Genomic DNA, 19,977 nt, shown 5'->3' on the forward strand with positions numbered 1-19,977 from the left:
GGTCCATCGTCCCCCTTAGAGACGGAATGAAAACTTGTGTACCGGGCGAGTTGGCCGTGCGGTTAGGGGCGCGCAGCTGTGAGCTTGCATCCAGGAGATAGTGGGTTCGAACCCCACTATCGGCAGCCCTGAAGACGTTTCTTCCGTGGTTTCCCGTTCTCACACCAGTCAAATGCTGGAGCTGTACATTAATTAAGGCCACGGCCGCCTCCTTCCCATTCCTAGGCCTTTCCGGTCCCATCGACGCCATAAGATCGATGTTTCGGTGCGATGTAACGCAAAAAATAGGGGGGGGGGGGTGAACACGGAAGGAGCCTCCCCGAAGAGTGCTAGATAAGGCATTCGGGCGTTCCGTGGGCAATGGTGGTACACCGGCTGATTCTTCCAAGAAGGCGCTGCTGCACAGCAACAAGCAGATGATAGCAAGTACTATGTCCACTAACAGTCCTTTTCAGAACCAACCAGAACACATGTCGATCAGACTTGGTAACAATCTCCGCAGTTGTCACTTAAATATCGAATCCGAATCACCACCAAAGAGTCAGTATATGTCTCGCCTTATGCTGGAGAACAACGTGGATTTGATAGCACTACAGGAAACACATACCAGTGACAGTGAAGATCTCTACAGAAGAGGAAAAATAGGTGGTTACAATCTCGCTGGGGCAATCAATGATGAACGTTATGGGATCGCAACTTACATCAGGTCCCAGTTAACTGATTTTAAAGTTGTTTATGAAGACAACTCAACAGATATCTCTGTCCTGGCAGCGAAAATCTCAGGCATTACTGTTGTGAATATCTATAAACCACCAGGAGTCAGTTGGTCCAGCCGTTCATTAAAAGTTTTTGATCACCCTGTTTTGTACGTCGGAGATTTCAATAGTCACAGCCCAGCATGGGGATACGAATTCGAAGATGACAGTGGGTCCAACCTAAATAACTGGACTGCAGCAAACTCCCTACAACTCGTCCACAATGCTCAACATCCTGGCACATTTCATTCTGGCAGATGGCTAGAGGATTATTCTCCTGACCTGTGCATAGTATCACAGTCAACTCCTGAGAATCAACACATGGTACAACGAAAGGTCATCAGTTCCTTTCCTCACAGTCAACACAGACCAGTTATTATTTACTATGGCACTGAGATTCCTCTTGTGTCTTCAGTACCACAACCTCGTTGGAATTTTCGTCTAGCAAAGTGGGATAAATTTGCAGAAGGACTTGATAACACTGTACAGTGGATACCACCAGTTCCTGAAAATTACAATAGATTTCTCAACGCCATAAAAGCTAATGCTAGGAAGTTCATTCCCCGGGGATATCGTAAAACGTATATACCAGGATGATCAGAAGAATGTAATCAGCTCTACACCGAATATCAGAACTCTCCTAATAAAACAACAGCTGAGGGTTGCTAAGGACTCTAAATAAATCTAGGAGAGAAAAGTGGCACAGAACTACAGCAGAGATGGACTTCACACACTCTAGTCGTAAAGCCTGGAACCTCATAAGAAAACTTGGTAGTGGCCCTACAATGAAACGCGGAAGTTTGCCAATGAACCCAAAAACCATTGCCTCCAGACTGACACAAATCTCTAGAGCGAAGATGGACAAGGTACACGCAAGGAGTGTTAAGAAGCAACTAAGAACGAGAAGATCACAGTTGGCATCCCATCCGGAGTATTCCTATGACTTCAGTACTGAAGAATTGGACAAGGCTCTATCCAAGATAAAGATAAATAAAGCTGCCTGGATGAAATCTATCCTGAGTTTCTGAAGGCCATAGGCTCTGGTACAAAACAATGGCTAGTCAACTTCTTCAATGAAATTCTACGAACTGGTAAATTACCTAAGTTGTTCAAACAAGCCAAAGTAATTGCAGTCTTGAAACCAGGAAAGGAAGGAATTGATGCTTCACATTATCGACCAATTTCACTCCTTAGCGTAATCTACAAGATGCTCGAAAGAATGGTACTTAACCGTATCCAGGAAGCAATAGAAAGAGTCTCCCAGTTGAGCAAAGGGGTTTCAGAAAGAATCGTAGTTGTTGTGATCAGGTGTTAACACTGACAACATAGATTGAAGCAGGATTCCAGAAAAGACTGAAGACTGCTGCAGCTTTTGTCGACCTTACGTCAGCCTATGACACGGTCTGGAGAGAGGGACTGTTGCTCAAGTTTGTTCAAGTCATCCCTTGTCAGAAGCTAGCATGCTTCCTAAACAACATGTTATCCAACCGTCGACTTGCTGTATTTTTGAACGGTGAAAGAAGCAGGTGGAGATCTGTAAATAATGGTTTACCCCAAGGGTCAGTTTTATCTCCCATTCTATTCAAACTTTACATCCATGACCTGCCAATAACAACTTCAAAGAAGATACAGTTTGCAGACGATCTAGCTTTAATTACTCAGAGTACGGATTTGGCACACTGTGAGGATGTACTTATAGAGGACCTAGCTACCATGTGTGACTATTTTCACAAATGGAGACTCCAACCAAATCCTAGTAAAACGGAAGTAACAGCATTCCACTTGCATAACGTGGAAGCTAATCGGAAGCTACATGTGTTTTTTAACGGAACAGAAGTCTCCCACAACTTCTTCCCAAAATATCTGGGTGTCACACTGGATCGATCCTTGTCGTTCAAACAGCATTGCTCGAATCTGTCAAAGAATCTGAGTACAAGAGTAAATCTTCTGCATAAACTAGCGGGCAGCAGCTGGGGTGCAGATGCAAACACACTTCGCACTGCTTCACTTTCTCTAGCATACTCGGCTGGTGAATACTGCACTCCTGTGTGGGAAAACAGCGTACATTCGAGCAAAATTGACGTACAGCTCAATGAAACCATGAGAGTTGTTACTGATACAGTGAGATCCACTCCTACTCAGCGGCTGCCTGTTTTAGCAAACATTGCTCCTCCAGATCTGAGGAGAAAAGCAGCGAAAGTACAATTGCTCAAGAAGACCTTTACACACAGGAACTCACTTTTGTTCAATGCCTTACGAGATCCACCTGTGATGAGGTTAAAATCCAGGAATCCACTCTAGGCTGATCTACACTCCTATGAAAAATTTAGTGTAATAGCAGAATGGAAACAGCGATGGGAACAATGTCCGCCCACCAACGCCTTTCTGATTAAAGACCCAACGAAGAAAGTGCCAGGTTTCGATCTTTCTCGACATGAGTGGTCAAAACTCAACCGTTTCAGAACAGGCCACGGCAGGTGCCGATATATGATGAAAAAGTGGGGATATTGTGAAAGTGCTGCGTGTGAGTGTGGTGCTGAGAAGCAGACATTGCTTCATGTTGTTGAGAGCTGTCCACTGTCAGCATTTAAGAATGGTTTACGGACTCTGCATGAATTGACACCAAGTGCAGTGGACTGCTTGTCGAAGCTGGACATTCTAGTTTAATTACCTCTATATTTTAATTTGTATGTTAATTGTATATTTTTACACATTATGATTGTAAATGCCATACGATAATAATAATAATAATAATAATAATAATAATAATAATAATAATAATAACAACGCAAAAAACCTTGTGTAGATAGACAGAAACAGTCTGTCTTCGCTACGCAGCGTGTGCCAGTCCAAAAGAAGAGTCCAATGGCACGTTGTGGGCAGAACATCGCAAAAACACACACACACGCGCGCGCGCGCGCGCGGCCTAATAACCAAGCTTGTTCTGTTGCAGTGATTTTTTAAAAATATCACGACCATCATATTTTATGGAAGAGTCAACGTCAAGCTTTGTATACCTCATCTCATGCTGTGATCTTTCATAATAAATTTTATGACTTTATTATGCATTTGTCCAATACACACTTTGCGAATAAACTTGCATACTTCTATTATGTTAATTAAGTGACCAGCAGCATTTAAGACAGTTAGTAGAGGATGTTTTATGAAACAATTTCTGAAAACATAGAAGTGCAACCTTTTATTGGCTAAATGTCGGAATCCTCAGTGTTTTAATTATTCAAGAAATAGCTATGACTATTTAGCTCAGAATCCAGTAGCGGCGATTAGCGGGAGGGGGGGGGGGGGGCGAGGGGGCACCTGACCCATCACTTTGTGGAGGAAAATTAAATGTTTATTCCATTTTAGTCTCCTGAAACTGGGAATTATTAAGAAAAGGCAATTTATACAAATCCTGATGTCTTTTCAGCTAATTCTTTAATTTAATTTAAATTAAAGTAATTTAATTTAAATATTAACAAAAATACTTAGCGGAAATATTCACAAAATGAAGTTCGTCGCGGCTAACCGAATTGTACAGCGCCACAGCAAGTAGTGGAAACCCACGGAGCAATGTTTAGCATGTTCTGCGACGAAGGGTACCAGGGGTATAAAGTCACCTGTTTACCAAGTGCATTCGTCAGTATGGTATTCTCACTCAGACAATGTGTCCGTTCAGTTCTATCTAGTGTCTGTTACTCTGATAGGGTGTAGTCAAATACCAAATGAATTTTTAATTACATAATCACGCCGTATTTCTATTTAATTGTAACACATACATAATTATTGTTTCTTTGGTGAAATTTTTATTCTATACCACTATTATTAACGTACGTAAGTTGGTAGACTGTCAACTCTCTATCAGATTTCATCAAAACTTACCATTTTATAGCAACTTATTTCACTTTTTATGTATACCCCCCCCCCCCCCCCCCCCGCGATATCCCTTCGACCCGTCCATAAATTTTCGTGCCCCCCAACTTCTAATTCCCAATCGCCGCTACTGCATGAACCAGTGACCAATCTTGTATAAGAACATCAGAAACAATCATCGCCACAATGTTATCGTTTTCGTGTTATCGCATTTACGTGCACTTGGTTTTAAAAAATTGAAAATTCATCAGAACAGAGCGTTGAGCTTTTTCGGCTTAAACATCCGTTGTGTTCAATAATACAGTATGTACGTATTCTATTCGTACGGGCTGTTTGCATTAGTACCTAAACGCACTGCCACAAAACAGTGAACTGAAAAGGATTTTATTCAACAAAGCCTTCAGAAAACATATATATCAACTATACAACCATTTTTTAAAAAACATACAGCTTCTAATAAAGAAAAGCGCGCCCGTAATCTTGTATCTTTCCTATTCGTACAAGCAAATTGAACACTTGAAGTAAACACAAAAATAAAGGGTTCCTGAAACATGTTAGTATCTAATGGAATGTCCCCATGCCTTTATAACTGCCTGGCATCGTCACCGTATAGAATACACTAATTTCTTGCACATGACCGGGCTGATTTTCTGCCATTCCTGAAGAATCACACTTTTAAGTTCCTCCTTCGTACGCTCACGTTGCCTACGGATATACCTCTTCAACGTAGCCCAAAGACGTTCGATGGGATTTATGTCCGGAGACTGGCGAGGTGTTCTAAGCTGCTTAGGAATATTCCAGATCAACCATGTCTTACTAATGTCAGCAGTGTGTTTTGGATCATTATCATGCTGGAACATATAAACAGGTGGCATCCCCAATTTTTTGGCATTTTGTTTCACGTTTTCCCTCAGGATTGTATTATAGCCCTCCTTGTTCACTATTTCGTCAATGAAATGTATGTCACCCATACCTCTGACTGACATGTAGCCCAAAAGCTTTACAGACCCACCACCGTATTTACAGTTGGGAGTGTATTTGCCACATCACTGTTCGTACCAATTTTTCTCCATATTATGTTGATGCCATCTGACCCGAAAAGGTATATCTTTGTCTCATCAGATCAGATAAATTCATTCCAGAATTCGTTCTCCGTATTTATATGCTCCTTAGCGAATGTCAGTCTAAGCCGTCTGTTTCTTCTACTTACGTATGGCCTTTTCCGAGGGACTTTTCCATAGTACCCATGCCGATACAGGATCCGACGGATGGTGGAGTTGCTGATCTTCTTTCCTCTGTGAGTTGCCTCAATACTGGTGCATTTAATTTGGAATCTGACTTTATCAGCCGAGCAACAAACTGTTCTTCCCTTTCAGTTAAACACTTTCTCCTGGGTTTCCTTGGCGTGTTCTTGATAGTGCCTCGGTATTTACATTTATCAACCATATATTGCACCGTAGAATGTGTTCTATTGACCAGCTGCCCAATGTTTCGTAATGGATATCCTTCAAGTGCCAGTTTAAGTACAGTGTTCTTAAGTTCCGTACTTAACTCTGCACTCCTACCCATGCCCACCACAGATGCACTAGGAAGAAGACTAATGCACTTGACCAGTCGTATGCCGTCACTGAGACTTTTCCGTGCATCGCAAACAAACGGTGGGCATCAACCTGTCTAGGCTATGTGTACGAATACAACTGGTACAACCGTTTGTCGATGCCGGCACATTAATATCAAATCTTTCTGTCTGTATGTAAATAAGTGTGGTTTTGACTAACGAATTAATTATCATTGACAAACCACGTTTTTACCCGTAATCTACGTTTTATTTCAGTTTTTCAATCGTTAATGTGAATATACGAGACTTGATAAGAAATTGAAGCCTGTACGAATAACAGAGCCATATACTGTACATTTGACCACAGCGCGCACAGTTGGTATTTGATTTTATGTAATAAAACTTTTATTATCATTACTTATTTAATTTTGTAGTTATTTGTCAAAATAAAAACAATTCGAGCTCCTGATTCTCGTTAGATAAATTCTGGAGTTCTCGTTATATTACTATAGATAACGTGCTCCTTCCTTTTCTTCGTGCTTGTACTATTGTATTTTCAGGCGATCTTTTCTTTTGTGTCAATAAGTACTGATAGGCTCTATTGCCCACAGAAAATTTCCGAGAATCGATGTTCCTCACACCTTCCGCAGATATTGTTCACCATTTATAGAGCAACGATCGAATAACTGCTCACCCTGCGAAGTTATTTTCTTTGCTCAGACGAAATCGGTCAAAAAGTAGGCGCCTTTCGGAAAATTATACAATTCGATTGTATTGATGTTGCAAGATACTATTCTTAATTAATGAATATTTAAAAGGATATGGGTGAAAGATGATCGAAAAATATTACAAAGGGCCGATGACCTAGATGTTAGGCCCTTTTATACTGTAAGAACTATTGTCCAAACAAGTTCATGTCGCATCGTGTTACAACTCCGCTAAGTGAGTGTAAATATGAATATTTTCTATTTTTAATTATCAGTTATGGAATAATAATGTTATTGTTTTTACGTCCCACTAACTACTTCTGCTGTTTTGGGAGACGCCGAGGTGCCGGAATTTAGTTCCGCAGGAATTCGATTACGTGCTAGTAAATCTACCGACACGAGGCTGACGTATTTGAACACCTTCAAATACCACCGGACTGAGCCAGGATCGAACCTGCCAAGTTGGGGTCAGAAAGCCAGTGCCTCAACCGACTGAGCCACTTCAGCCCGGCTATCGGTTATTGGTGACAGTGTGTCAAAATAAGTTTAGATTATTTAATAACAGTGCCAGATTTCTGCCCTAAAAAATATTAACGAGAGCAAATATGTCATGTGAGGTGTTAGGGAACTTGCGAGCCCAAATGACCCGTACAGCCGGGCTGAGTGGCTCAGATGGTTGAGGCACTGGCCTTCTGAACCCAGCTTGGCAGGTTCGATCCTGGCTCAGTCCGGTAGTATTTGAAGGTGCGCAAATACGTCAGCCTCGTGTCGGTAAAATCACTGGCATGTAAAAGAACTCCTGCGGGTCTGAATTCCGGCACCTTGGCGTCTCCGAAAACCGATAAAAATAGTTGGTGGGACGTAAAGCAAATAAAATTATTATTGACCCGTAGAGCTGTACCGGCGGAATCTTGAACTCTTCCTAGGGCCACCCAAGAAGCACAGGTCTAATGAGATGAACCAGTCTAAGAGCGATGCCTTGGCCGTTTAGGCTGGGGTTTAGGCAAGTGTCTGAAAATCTTACTCTATACGAAAGTTAATTGCGGAGAAGCCTAATAATAGAAGTAACAGAGCTTCGGGTTATTGATGTGAAGAGAGGGTGAGGACATGCTTTTTTTTTTTCTTTTTTGCTAGTTGCTTTATGTCGCACCGACACAGATAGGTCTTATGGCGACGATGGGACAAGGAAGGGCTAGGAGTGGGAAGGAAGCGGCCGTGGCCTTGATTAAGGTACACCCCCAGCATTTGCCTGGTGTGAAAATGGGAAACCACGGAAAACCATTTTCAGGGCTGCCGACAGCGGGGTTCGAACCTACTATCTCCCGAATACTGGATACTAGCCGCACTTAAGCGACTGCAGCTATCGAGCTCGGTGGTGAGGACATGCTTGTCATATTTTGTCACATTGGAACATAAGCCTTTGAAAGGTGGTGTTATAGAATATTGCTGAAGGCGAGATGAGTAAATCGGTTCACATATGAAGATATACTGAATCAAGCTGGTGAGAGGAGAACAGTGCCAGGTTTATGCCCTATAAAATATTAAAGAGAGCACATATGTCTTGGAGAAATTTGACCAAAAGAAGAGGGAAATCGATAGGACACATCTTGAAACACCCAGGAATTGTTCAGTTGGTTTTTGTGGGTAGTTTAGGGAGTAAGAATGGCAGAAGTAGGCCAAGACATGAATATGAGAGACAAATGTGACTAGATATAAGACGCAGTAGTTATTTAAAAATGAAAATACTACAGGACAGGGTGGCATTGGGAGCGGCATCAAACCAAACTACAACATTATATCTTATGTAAACTATGTTGGAATGTATCATGAACCCACTGCTTTTAATAATAACAACAACGTGCGTTCCGTTGTTCTATTGTATAAAACGTCACGTACAAGAACTGTTTCCTGGAACTAAATTTCATGTTTTCCTGACAAACAGAACGTTGTAAAGCAAACCCCTATCCATACAGGCCACGAAGGCCCATGAAACAGTGGAAGATATAGGTCTCCGCTATTCCTAACCTAGGCACAAGCGGGATAGAATGGTTAATTCTATACCTGGTCCCATTTATTGTACTCCGTGGATTTCATTTAATTAATTAATTTATGTATTTATTCACGAAGCATAAGGTACAGCTACACTGAGCAAATTTCACTTTTTTTTTTTTTTTTTTTGCTAGTTGCTTTACGTCACACCGACACAGATAGGTCTTATGGCGACGATGGGACAGGAAAGGCCTAGGAATTGGAAGAAAGCGGCCGTGGCCTTAATTGGGGTACAAACAAACAAAAATCCCACGGTACTACAGCCCTTGAAGGGCCTTGGCCTATCAAGCGATCGCTGCTCAGCCCCAAGGCCTGCAGATTGCGAGGTGTCGTATGGTCAGAACGACGAATCCTCTCGGTCGTTATTCTTGGCTTTCTAGATCGGGGCCGCTATCTCACCGTCAGATAGCTCCTCAATTCTAATCACGTAGGCTGAGTGGACCTCGAACCAGCCCTCAGGTCCAGGTAAAAATCCCTGACCTCGCCGGGAATCGAACCCGGGGCCTCCGCGTAAGAGGCAGGCACGCTATCCTTACACCACGGGGCTGGCCTTAATTGAGGTACAGCCCCAGCATTTGCCTGGTGTGAAAATGGGAAAACAAGGAAAACCATCTTCAGGGCTGCCGACAGTGGTGTTCGAACCCACTATCTCCCGGATGCGAGCTCACAGCTGCGCCCTCCTAACCACACGGCCAACTCGCCCGGTCAAATTTAACTTGTGCTGTCAACAGACTAATTAACAAGTGTATAACTTCATGTTAAAATATAACAAACATAACAAAAGATAACAACGTCGAGTACACAGCCTACTATTAACAAATGTCCAAGTCGATAACCATGAGAATGTCCATGTTCATAGTCAAGTGGTCGTGGGTCAAGATGGCGGTATAACCACTTCACGTCATCATGATGTAGGTTAAATGAAACGCAGGACCATGTTCCTGTCTAGAGGTGGGAATCTCGTTTCTAACTTTGCTTACTTACAGACGGGGAATTGAACCTTTATCTTTCTGGGTGAACCGAGCAGGCCTTCATCACCTCGGGTAGGTAACCGAAACAGCATAGTGGAATGAATACACTGATTGTGACGTTGTTAATATCATGGATAAATATGGATATGGATAAATCACTCATTCGAGTTTATTCTGGCATTTTTGTTGAAGTGCCGAGCGAGTTGGCCGTACAGCTGTGAGCTTGCATTCGGGAGATAGTGGGTTCGAAACGCACTGTCGGCAGACCTGAAGATTGTTTTCCATGGTTTCCCCATTTTCACACCAGGCAAATGCTGAGACTGTATCTTAATTAAGACCACGGTCGCTCCCTTCCCTGTCCTACCACTTCCCTGTCCCATCGTCACCATAAGACATATCTGTAGCGGTGCGACGTAAAGCAAATTGTAAATAAAATTTTGTTAATGTCATGAAGACTTTATTTCAAGTTGGTTCGAATTTCACTGTCTCCAACCCTGAAGAGAGTTTTCTTGTGCTCTCATTTTCACATCGGGCAAAAGCTGGGGCTATACCTCAGGAAGGGCGTGGCCACTATCTTCGCAATCTTAGCCATTTGCCATCCCCATGTGACGGTTAACAGCTAAAAAAAAATCACTACTGTATGGTTACTTTTTTGGGGATGCGTAAATATCAATCCGCTGATCTTTTATTCACCCTCATGAAAAATAAATGTAGGGCTGTGAGTTGGACAGCAGGCAATGGTATGTTGATAAACGGGGTTAAAAGTCAGGTTGTGAGTTTCACAAATAGGAAAAGTCCTCTCAGTTTTAATTACTGCGTTGATGGGGTGAAAGTTCCTTTTGGGGAACATTGTAAGTATCTAGGTGTTAATATAAGGAAAGACCTTCATTGGGGTAATCACATAAGTGGGATTGTAAATAAAGGATACAGATCTCCGCACATGGTTATGATGGTGTTTAGGGGTTGCAGTAAGGATGTAAAGGAGAGAGCATGTAAGTCTCTGGTAAGACCCCAACTAGAGTGTGGTTCCAGTGTATGGGACCCTCATCAGGATTACCAGATTCAAGAACTGGAAAAAATCCAAAGAAAAGCAGCTCGATTTGTTCTGGATGATTTCCGAAAAAAGAGTAGCGTTACAAAAATATTGCAAAGTTTGGGCTGGGAAGAACTAAGAGAAAGAAAACGAGCTGCTCGACCAAGTGTTATGTTCCGAGCTGTCAGCGGAGAGATGACGTGGAATGACATTAGTAGACGAATAAGTTTGAGTGGCGTATTTAAAAGTAGGAAAGATCACATTATGAAGTAGGAATTCAAGAGGACAAATTGGGGCAAATATTCATTTATAGGAAGGGGAGTTAATGATTGGAATAACTTACCAAGGGAGATGTTCAATTAATTTCCAATTTCTTTGAAATCATTTAAGAAAAGGCTAGGAAAACAACAGATAGGGAATCTGCCACCTGGGTGACTGCCCTAAATGCAGATCAGTATTGATTGATTGATTGATTGATTGATTGATTGATTGATTGATTGATTGATTGATTGATTGATTGATTGATTGATTGATTGATTGATTGATTGATTGATTGATAAAACTTGTTTTAGTGCTGGGAAAAAATACCCACAATGTCAGTCATAAATTCCATTTCTGCCGATAAATCATTTCTCATATTCTTTCACTGTACTTATATTGTGAAGACTTAATTTTCTTTTAACATTTCAGCAACTTTTCCTCCTTTCTCAAATGACTCTTCTGGAACACACAATGTTTTACAAAACAGCTTTAATGACATCACTATCTCTGAAATAATTTAAGTGGTATACGTAGGGCCATGCCCTTTCTCTTTTCACCATCCTTGAATTGTATCTACATTGTATTGTCAATAAATAAATAAATAAATAAATAAATAAATAAATAAATAAATAAATAAATAAATAAATAAATAAATAAATAAATAAATAATATGTACCGAGCGAATTGGCCGTGCGGTTATGGGTGCGCAGCTGTGAGCTTGCATTCGGGAGATAATGGGTTCGAACCCCACTGTCGGCAGCCCTGAAGATGGTTTTCCGTGGTTTACCTTTTTCACACCAGGTAAATGCTAAGGTTGTACCTTTAATAAGGCCATGGCTACTTCCTTCCCACTTGTGGCCCTTTCCTATCCCATCGTCACCATAAGACCTATCATTGCCGGTGCGACGTAAAGCAACTTGTATTGATAATAATAATAATAATAATAATAATAATAATAATAATAATAATAATAATAATAATAATAATAATAATAATAATAATAATAATGTAAGCATAAGACAAAGAAGTGAATAGTTCAAATCCATACATCTGAGCAGATCAATAATATTCGGAAAAATACTGATTTCGTTCTTCTTGTCGTTGAGTTAACGAAGGGTCTTGTAACACCGTAGGCGTTTCTTAATTAGTGATGAGTAACTTCGTAACGAGGTGTCTTAAAATCTGAACAACCGAGGCATGCAGTTTTAGAATAATGTATATTGATTATGTTAGCTTCTGGCTTAGTGGCTCAGGCGGTTAAGCCCAAGTTGGCAGATTCTATCAATCCTTGCTCATTTTCAGTCCGGTGGTATTTGAAGGCTTTAGTCTCATCTTGAAAGATTTACGAGTACTGAAAGCTCCAGAGAGACAAAATTCCGCATCGCGGCGTCTTTGTATACGGGTACTGGTACTATAAACGTTCGTAAAACCTGTCACTTATTAATATCTTAAGACAAATATTATCGCTGGGGTTGCTATCAGTTATGTTGAGGGTAAATTGAATTCAGGCTCTTGGAGCAACTTTTTATACCTGTTGCGTGAACTGGGGCTGTCTGGTACAGTAATTGTATTATTGAGGTGTCTTCCATCGTATGTAACTGAAATTATTGCGATAAAACATCACCGCTGAAATCAAATTACAATTTAGGCACTAATGCCATGAGCAATAATATTGTGGAGGTACTGAGTTGCCATGACATCCGCGTGAACGAAACGCCTCTGACGGCGGTGCTTAGCAGCTCAATAGAGCGCAGGTAAATATCAGCCTGCTGTTGTCAATCGGGCCGGCCGCTGTTCCTCGATGTGTCCGCCCGCGCGTGATCGTGCGATGCAAGCGCCACTGGTGGTGATGTCATCTGGCGGAGAGTTGGAGCGCCAGTCAGAGTCTCCGGAACACTTGTCGAGGGAGGATCAGACGATGCCTCCCTCCGCCATGGGTTGTACAAGTCCGTTGTTGAAAGACGAGCAGAGTGACGTGAATAGTGCTAATGGTAAAATTAAATGTGTGTTAGTTGGTGATGGAGCTGTAGGCAAGACATCGTTAGTTGTGAGTTATAGCACCAATGGATTTCCAAACGAATATGTACCGACAGCATTTGATAATTTCAACGGTAAGTACCTTCACGTGTGTATTTTTATATTTGTTGTCACGTAACAGGTGCTTTCGTGTATTGCGTTATAGGCGGCTTTTTCTGAGTTTCGAATGTATACCAACTGATTCCATATGCCGTAAGTCTTTTGGACTTTTTTTTTTTTTTTTTTTTTTTTTTGTAAACATATGCTATATATGAAAAAACTTGAAAAGATGCAACAGGTTCTATTCGATTTTTGTTGCCAAGTTTCAAACAATTATTATTTGACCAGTGTTAGAGTTGATTTAGAAATAAAAACTTGGCTAACCTGTTGCGACCATGCTGACAAGTCTAAAGTTACGTTTCACAGTTTTTTGTTTACATGCTCTTCGTTGAATTCTGTATGTATAGGCCTACCTACTGATACGCCAGCTGGAGTTTAGTCTGTACCGCTTCTAAATTGCCGTATATAATAAACCCATTTTCCCGAATTTCATAACCCATATTTTCAAAGACATTTAACCTGAGAGAAACGGCATTCAATTCCCGTGTTATAGATAACAAGTGTAATCCCTTTCCATGAGATAATCTTATCACTGATATCAGCTGTTAGTGACGCATGATATAGTCTTGTCAATTGGCAACTGAGGCTATGTTCCCTTTGTTGCAGTGCTGGTGAAAGTTGATGGGCAGCCTTTCAGCGTGCAGTTGTGTGATACAGCCGGACAGGTAGGTAAAGTAACACTCCTGTCAAGTCAGCATGTATTGCGGCGAGGATGAGGTTATGCTGTTCATCTTTCTACAGAATGATAAATGGCCTGCTTTTGGCATACATTAACATTTATATATATATTTAGTAGCTTTTAGTATTCAAAATTACCGTAGCAATAAATACGGAATAGGGTAACATCTTTATTTTAAATATATTTACTGATCAAAAATACGAATTTTCACTCAAACAACTGATTTAAAAAAAAAACTGTAGTTTCATATTATTTTGATCAATACAGTATTATTAAGTATAGTATAATGTGTGTTTAAGGTCTTTTTTTTTTTTTTTTTTTGATTGCTCTTAAATGTCAACCGACTGCTTCGGTAATCGACCCTGTAACCTTGAGCACAAAGTGCGCGCCTAAGTACGCTTTGATTGGTTATTATTATTATTATTATTATTATTATTATTATTATATCTACTCCACAAAATAGCATAGTTATATCAGTACATTGTAGTTAAACCGTCGACCATTGAGTAACCTATAGTTTTATATTCCTGTGTTTTAATTTCAGTATTCTACAACTACGTTTGTAACTGTACAAATAGACTAACGTGCTAAGTTCCCATTCTTAGGCTGAATGAGTTCTGATGGTTGCTGTGTGGGTATTGAGGCTAATCAGAGGCGTAAAGAATATGATAGGGGTAGGGGCCCGCCTGCAGAAAACAACATTGGGTCCCCTCAAAGAAATTATATAAAAATCTATAAATAACACATTGCGGTCTATACCCGTTTAATATACACGAAGAACTTGGTGTAAGGTTACAAAACGAATTAATTTATTAGTAACAGATTTATTTTGAAAGTGAAATACTTTGTAGGGATTGAAATACAACATGTCCGCCTCTGTGGTGTAGTGGTTAGTGTGATTAGCTGCCACCCCCCGAAGCCCGGGTTCGATTCCCACCTCAGCCATCCTGGAAGTGGTTTTCCGTGGTTTCCCACTTCTCCTCCAGGCAAATGCCGGGATGGTCCCTAACTTAAGGCCACGGCCTCTTCCTTCCCTCTTCCTTGTCCATCCCTTCCAATCTTCCTATCTCCCCCGCAAAACCCTTGTTCAGCATAGGAGGTGAGGTCGGCTGGGTGAGGTACTGGTCATCCTCATCAGGACACTGCCCTTGAGGGGGTAGAGGTGGGGTCCCTCGCTGAGTCCGAGGGAAAAAACCGAGCCTGGAAAGTAAACATATGAAGAAGAAGAAGAAGAAATACAACATAAACACATGTTGTGTATCTTTTGTTTTTACATTTTTTAAACTTTAATCAACTCACTTTACGGTACTTAAGGAAACTCGACTATACGACGTGCTTTCTAGAATATAAAGCTACTGATGAGTTCAATAACATCAATGGATGTCACATTCGATGCTGATTGTGAGGAGGCACCGTTCACTGAGTCTGTCTTGGGTTGTAGCATTTTGTAGGCGGTTGTTCATAATTTTGTTTCGAAAATGATCGTTTTGCGGAACAAACATTTAACAGGAATAATTAGGTCCAAAATATGATATTGACATAAATATGTCTTGGAATTTGGGGCCAACGGCCATACCATGTTGAATACACCTGTTCTCGTCCGATCACTGCAGTTAAGCAACATTGGGCGTGGTCAGGATTTGGGTGGGTGACCGCTTGGGAACACCACGTGCCGTTGGCTCAATTCCCTTTTCCGGTCGCAAAAACTCTCCACAACAGATTCATCTCACCTCACTTCACGGGACAAGGGTTGGACAAACAAACATGTCGTAGAATTGGGGGTCATCGGAAAATTTGTGTAACAAAATAGTGTGTGGCGGAAGTGTAACCTAGCAACCGCGCAGGCTGTGCTGTAGAGTATGGGTGGATGGCCAGACAGTGTTACCTAGCAACCGTGCAGGCTATGTCTTATGACTGGCGGTCATCTGAGATTAATAATAATAATTATTATTATCTGAGATTAACAACCGTTGATGGATGGCCATGACCAGGCGACATATAAGACATATTTATGATTATTTGATTTTCCCATAGGGAAATTTGGCACCATTTTTGATACCAATGTTATTTTTTAAAAATAATAACTTGGCGTAGGCATTTTTGAGGCTCTACTTACGAATTGTAAAAACGATCGGTTTTCGGCCCATTCTACATCATGATATCACCTTTTCCGTGCAGAGTGGCATTAGGGTAATATTATTTATTTAATTTAATTTTTCTCCGGGATATCTGCAGGCCCTCTTCAAACACGGTTACGGGGCCCTGAGCTGAGTCCTGGCATTGCTTCCACTCACTTGTGCCAGGCTCCTCACTTTCATCTATCCTGTTCGATCTCCCTTGGTCAATTCTTTCTTTCCGACCCCGACGGTATTATAGCACTCTAGACCTAGGGAGTCATTCTTTATCACGCCCTTCGTGGCCCTTGTTTTCTTTTGGCCGATATATTCATTTTCGAAGTGTCGGATCCCTTCCATTTTTTAAATTTGTGATTGGTGTTATATAGAGGATGGATGCCTAGTTGTACTTCCTCTTAAACACTTCAGTGGTCGCGCGAATCACAATTGTGATCCAGTTTTCTTTGTGATATATGGCTATTCTGTACCATTTATTCAATGAATATGATTATGCATTGTGAAAAGAACATTATTTTCTGTACAATATAATATAATTAGGCATGCATTTATAAAAAAAATACCTAAAAATTACCGGACATTTTGATTTGTCTCACTCCATAATGTTTTTGAGGTACCTCACTGTCTAGTTCATTCAGCCATCGATTTATATACTCTTAGTCATCATTTTGTACTCATGCACCAATAATTAATATAAACTCGTAAAACGGAGAATCTGTTGAACTGAGATTAGATACCGTAATAAGAAAACAAACAAGTCAAAATAAGTCACGCTAGTGGTCGCACGGATCACAGTTGTGATCCACAACAATAAATTGTTCTAGAACGCAATAACCATCAGTCAAGGTTAGCAGATTACTGCATTATCAGAGAAGGGATGGGGCACGAGGAAGGTACACAGATGCTCAAGTCAACAATCATACCAAAAATCAGGAGCAAAAAAACCAAACGGCTGGATCACTATTGTGATCCGCGCGACCACTGGAGTGTAAACCGGTAATCGCCGCCGCCACCACCACCACCACCACCACCACCACCACCACCTTGCAAGCACTAACGTTACGCCAGTGAGGCTAAAGGAAGCCTCAGTATTTTACTTACTGTACAGCTTAGTGTGCTTGAAGAACGTTGACATAATATGAACCCCAGCAAAGGAGAACGGTGGACAGTTCCTCGACTCTCTTGTGAAGTCCGCGTCTGACTATTTAGTAGTTTTATTTTCGTCTCTTGGCAAAGAAACAGAAGTTGAATTAGTCAGGTGTAGTAATATTGAGCAGAAAGCTGGAAGCCTGCACGTAGCTATTATCAGTGCACTTCCGGGTCACTCTTCGAGATTTTAGGTTGCTGATCCCTGTGTAATGTTGTGGAAGTTAGGCAATTTGAAGCACCTTTTCGGTGCTTGAGAGATGATTCGCGATGTCAGCGGTCACGTGAAACTATCAAGCCACAAGTTAGCGATTTCGGGAATTTATAATTTCTTTTTGACATGAACTTAATCCTCAGTACTTTTTATGATGTTCCTGATCAGTTTTCATTCTACAAGCCCCAGTGAATGAACTTAGCACCTCTGTTTGCAACTTAACTCTTTCACCTCTTCTAGTTCTGTACTTAAAATCATGAAAATAGAGTATAACCATAACCTCTCTCTCACCGAGCGAGTTGGCCGTGCGGTTAGGGTCGTGCGGCTGTGCTCTTGCATTCGGGAGACAGTAGGTTCGAACCCCACTGTCGGCAGCCCTGAAGATGGTTTTCTGTGGTTTCCCATTTTCACACCAGGCACATGCTGGAAGACTGCACTTTAATTAAGGGCACGGCCGCTTCCTTCCAACTCTTAGCCCTTTCCTGTCCCATCGTCACCATAAGACTTATCTGTGTCGGTGCGACGTAAAGCCAGTTGTAAAAAAAAAATCTCTCTCTGCTTCTTTGATCCTTCGCCGTCCGTTATTCCCCTTGGTCATCTTCATTATGTTGTATTCTGAATTCCTTTGTCTTAATTTGTTAATTTTTGTTTTCATTTCACTTGTGTAATACCATTCACATACCCAAGAATGGCTGTGCCTGACTGAGTGGTTCAGACGGTTGAGGCGCTGGCCTTCTGACCCCAACTTGGCAGGTTCGATCCTGGCGTAGTCCGGTGGTATTTGAAAGTGCTCAAATACGTCAGCCTCGTATCGATAGATTTACTGGCACGTAAAGAACGCCTGTGGGACTAAATTCCGGCACCTGGGCGTCTCCGAAAACCGTAAAAGTAGTTAGTGGGACGTAAAGCAAATGACATTATTTCATTATTAAGAATGACAGCGGAAAGTGTTTTTTTTGGGGGGGGGGGGGGTAATGCGCAGAGCACTGCGCCCACCAGTGAAGTTATAATTCAAGACAAGAATGTTTATGTTTAAATCATATAATACACCTGGTTACGCAACGATGTTTGCCTTTTTACGGTGCTCGCTAGTACCTACTATACGTCGTTGGTGTTCCTGTAAGTGGGTGGCAAGAGGGGTCCAACCCTACTGCCATACGTTTTTAATACGAATACATTCTTTTGCTGGCAGGATCTAGTGTTTACAGTGCGCTATGTCTTCTGGTATGGGCTAGAGCAGTTTTGTTACTTTCATTGATCTGTCTGTCTTATCCTTGGCTTTGACAATATGAAAGTGACTGAGGTAGGAGCGATGCTAGTAATGCCATTCCTTCTGCTATGAATGATGGAAAAATGTTGCTTATAGGGTCGGTTGGTGCATGCATTTCAGTTTAATTTAATTTCGTGTGGCTATTTCTAGCCGAGTGCAGCCCTTGTAAGGCAGACCCCCGATGAGGAGGGGCGGCATCTGGCATGTGTAGGTAACTGCGTGTTGTTGTAATTGAGGATAGTGTTATGTGTGGTGTGTAACTCACAGGGATGTTGGGGACAGCACAACCACCCAGCCCCCGGGGCATTGGAATTAACCGATGAAGGTTAAAATCCCCGATCCGCCCGGGAATCGAAACCGGGACCCTCTGAACCGAAGGTCATTACGCTGACCATTCAGCCAACGAGTCGGACATGCATTTCAGTGGGCTTGGCAGACTGATATGTAATAGCAACTTCTGGCTCGATGAGAAAAGCAGTGGGAAACTACCTCACTCCTCATTTCCCTAGTACGCCTCTTCAATGATGCCTAGGCCATCTATGGCAGCGGATGGTGGAGCTGTTGAGGATCCAACCAGCCTTAGAGCTGAAGACCGTACGTACGAACATACATACATGCATACATACATACATACATACATACATACATACATACATGAACATCACTCTACGAAACCGCTCTATTCACACCCGTTTCGTATACAAACGTGTCTAGTATTCCACTGTACTGTGTTTCCATTTCTGTCGGGCTGAGTGGCTCAGACGGTTGAGGTGCTGGCCTTCTGACCCCAACTTGGCAAGTTAGATCCTGACTCAGTCCGGTGATATTTGAAGGTGCTCAAATACGTCAGTCTCGTGTCCGTAGATTTCCTGGCACGTAGAACAACTGCGGGACTAAATTCTGGCACCTCGGCGGGATGTAAAGCCCATAAGATTATTATTGTTATTGTTTCCATTTATTTTTAAAAGACACTGAAATAGTGTCCAACTTTGCACATGCTACAACCTTAACTGGTAGTTGCCTCTTGTTGGTCAGTATTGGATGTTATGTTTGCATATTGGTGGCTCTCATCATCGTTGAAGTTAATATTAAACATTGATCTGCTGAGCTTTTGCCTCAGATAGCTTGTCCATAGTCTCTACTGAAATTCGAAAAAATTCTTTGCCATACCCAGGAATGAAGACTGGGACTTCATG

At 41.6% G+C, this 19,977-nt stretch overlaps 1 protein-coding gene and 1 non-coding gene across 3 annotated transcripts in view; both read left to right on the forward strand.

Moving 5' to 3' along the window:
* Positions 1-12,999: 12,999 nt before the first annotated feature.
* The window catches only part of LOC136866868 (rho-related GTP-binding protein RhoU-like), a 377,788-nt gene continuing 370,810 nt past the window's right edge, over positions 13,000-19,977 (forward strand). For both annotated transcript variants that reach the window (XM_067143966.2, XM_067143971.1), the window contains exons 1-2: positions 13,000-13,315; positions 13,947-14,005. In XM_067143966.2, the coding sequence (XP_067000067.2) occupies positions 13,006-13,315; positions 13,947-14,005 (369 nt within the window). In that variant the 5' untranslated portion in view covers positions 13,000-13,005. The remainder of the gene's footprint in view (positions 13,316-13,946; positions 14,006-19,977) is intronic.
* LOC136859463 (5S ribosomal RNA) lies at positions 15,582-15,700 on the forward strand. Its single transcript, XR_010859026.1, has one exon. It is a non-coding gene; the product is annotated as a 5S ribosomal RNA (ribosomal RNA).

The sequence above is a fragment of the Anabrus simplex genome, chromosome 1 (assembly GCF_040414725.1).
Source record: "Anabrus simplex isolate iqAnaSimp1 chromosome 1, ASM4041472v1, whole genome shotgun sequence".
NCBI lineage: Eukaryota > Metazoa > Arthropoda > Insecta > Orthoptera > Tettigoniidae > Anabrus > Anabrus simplex.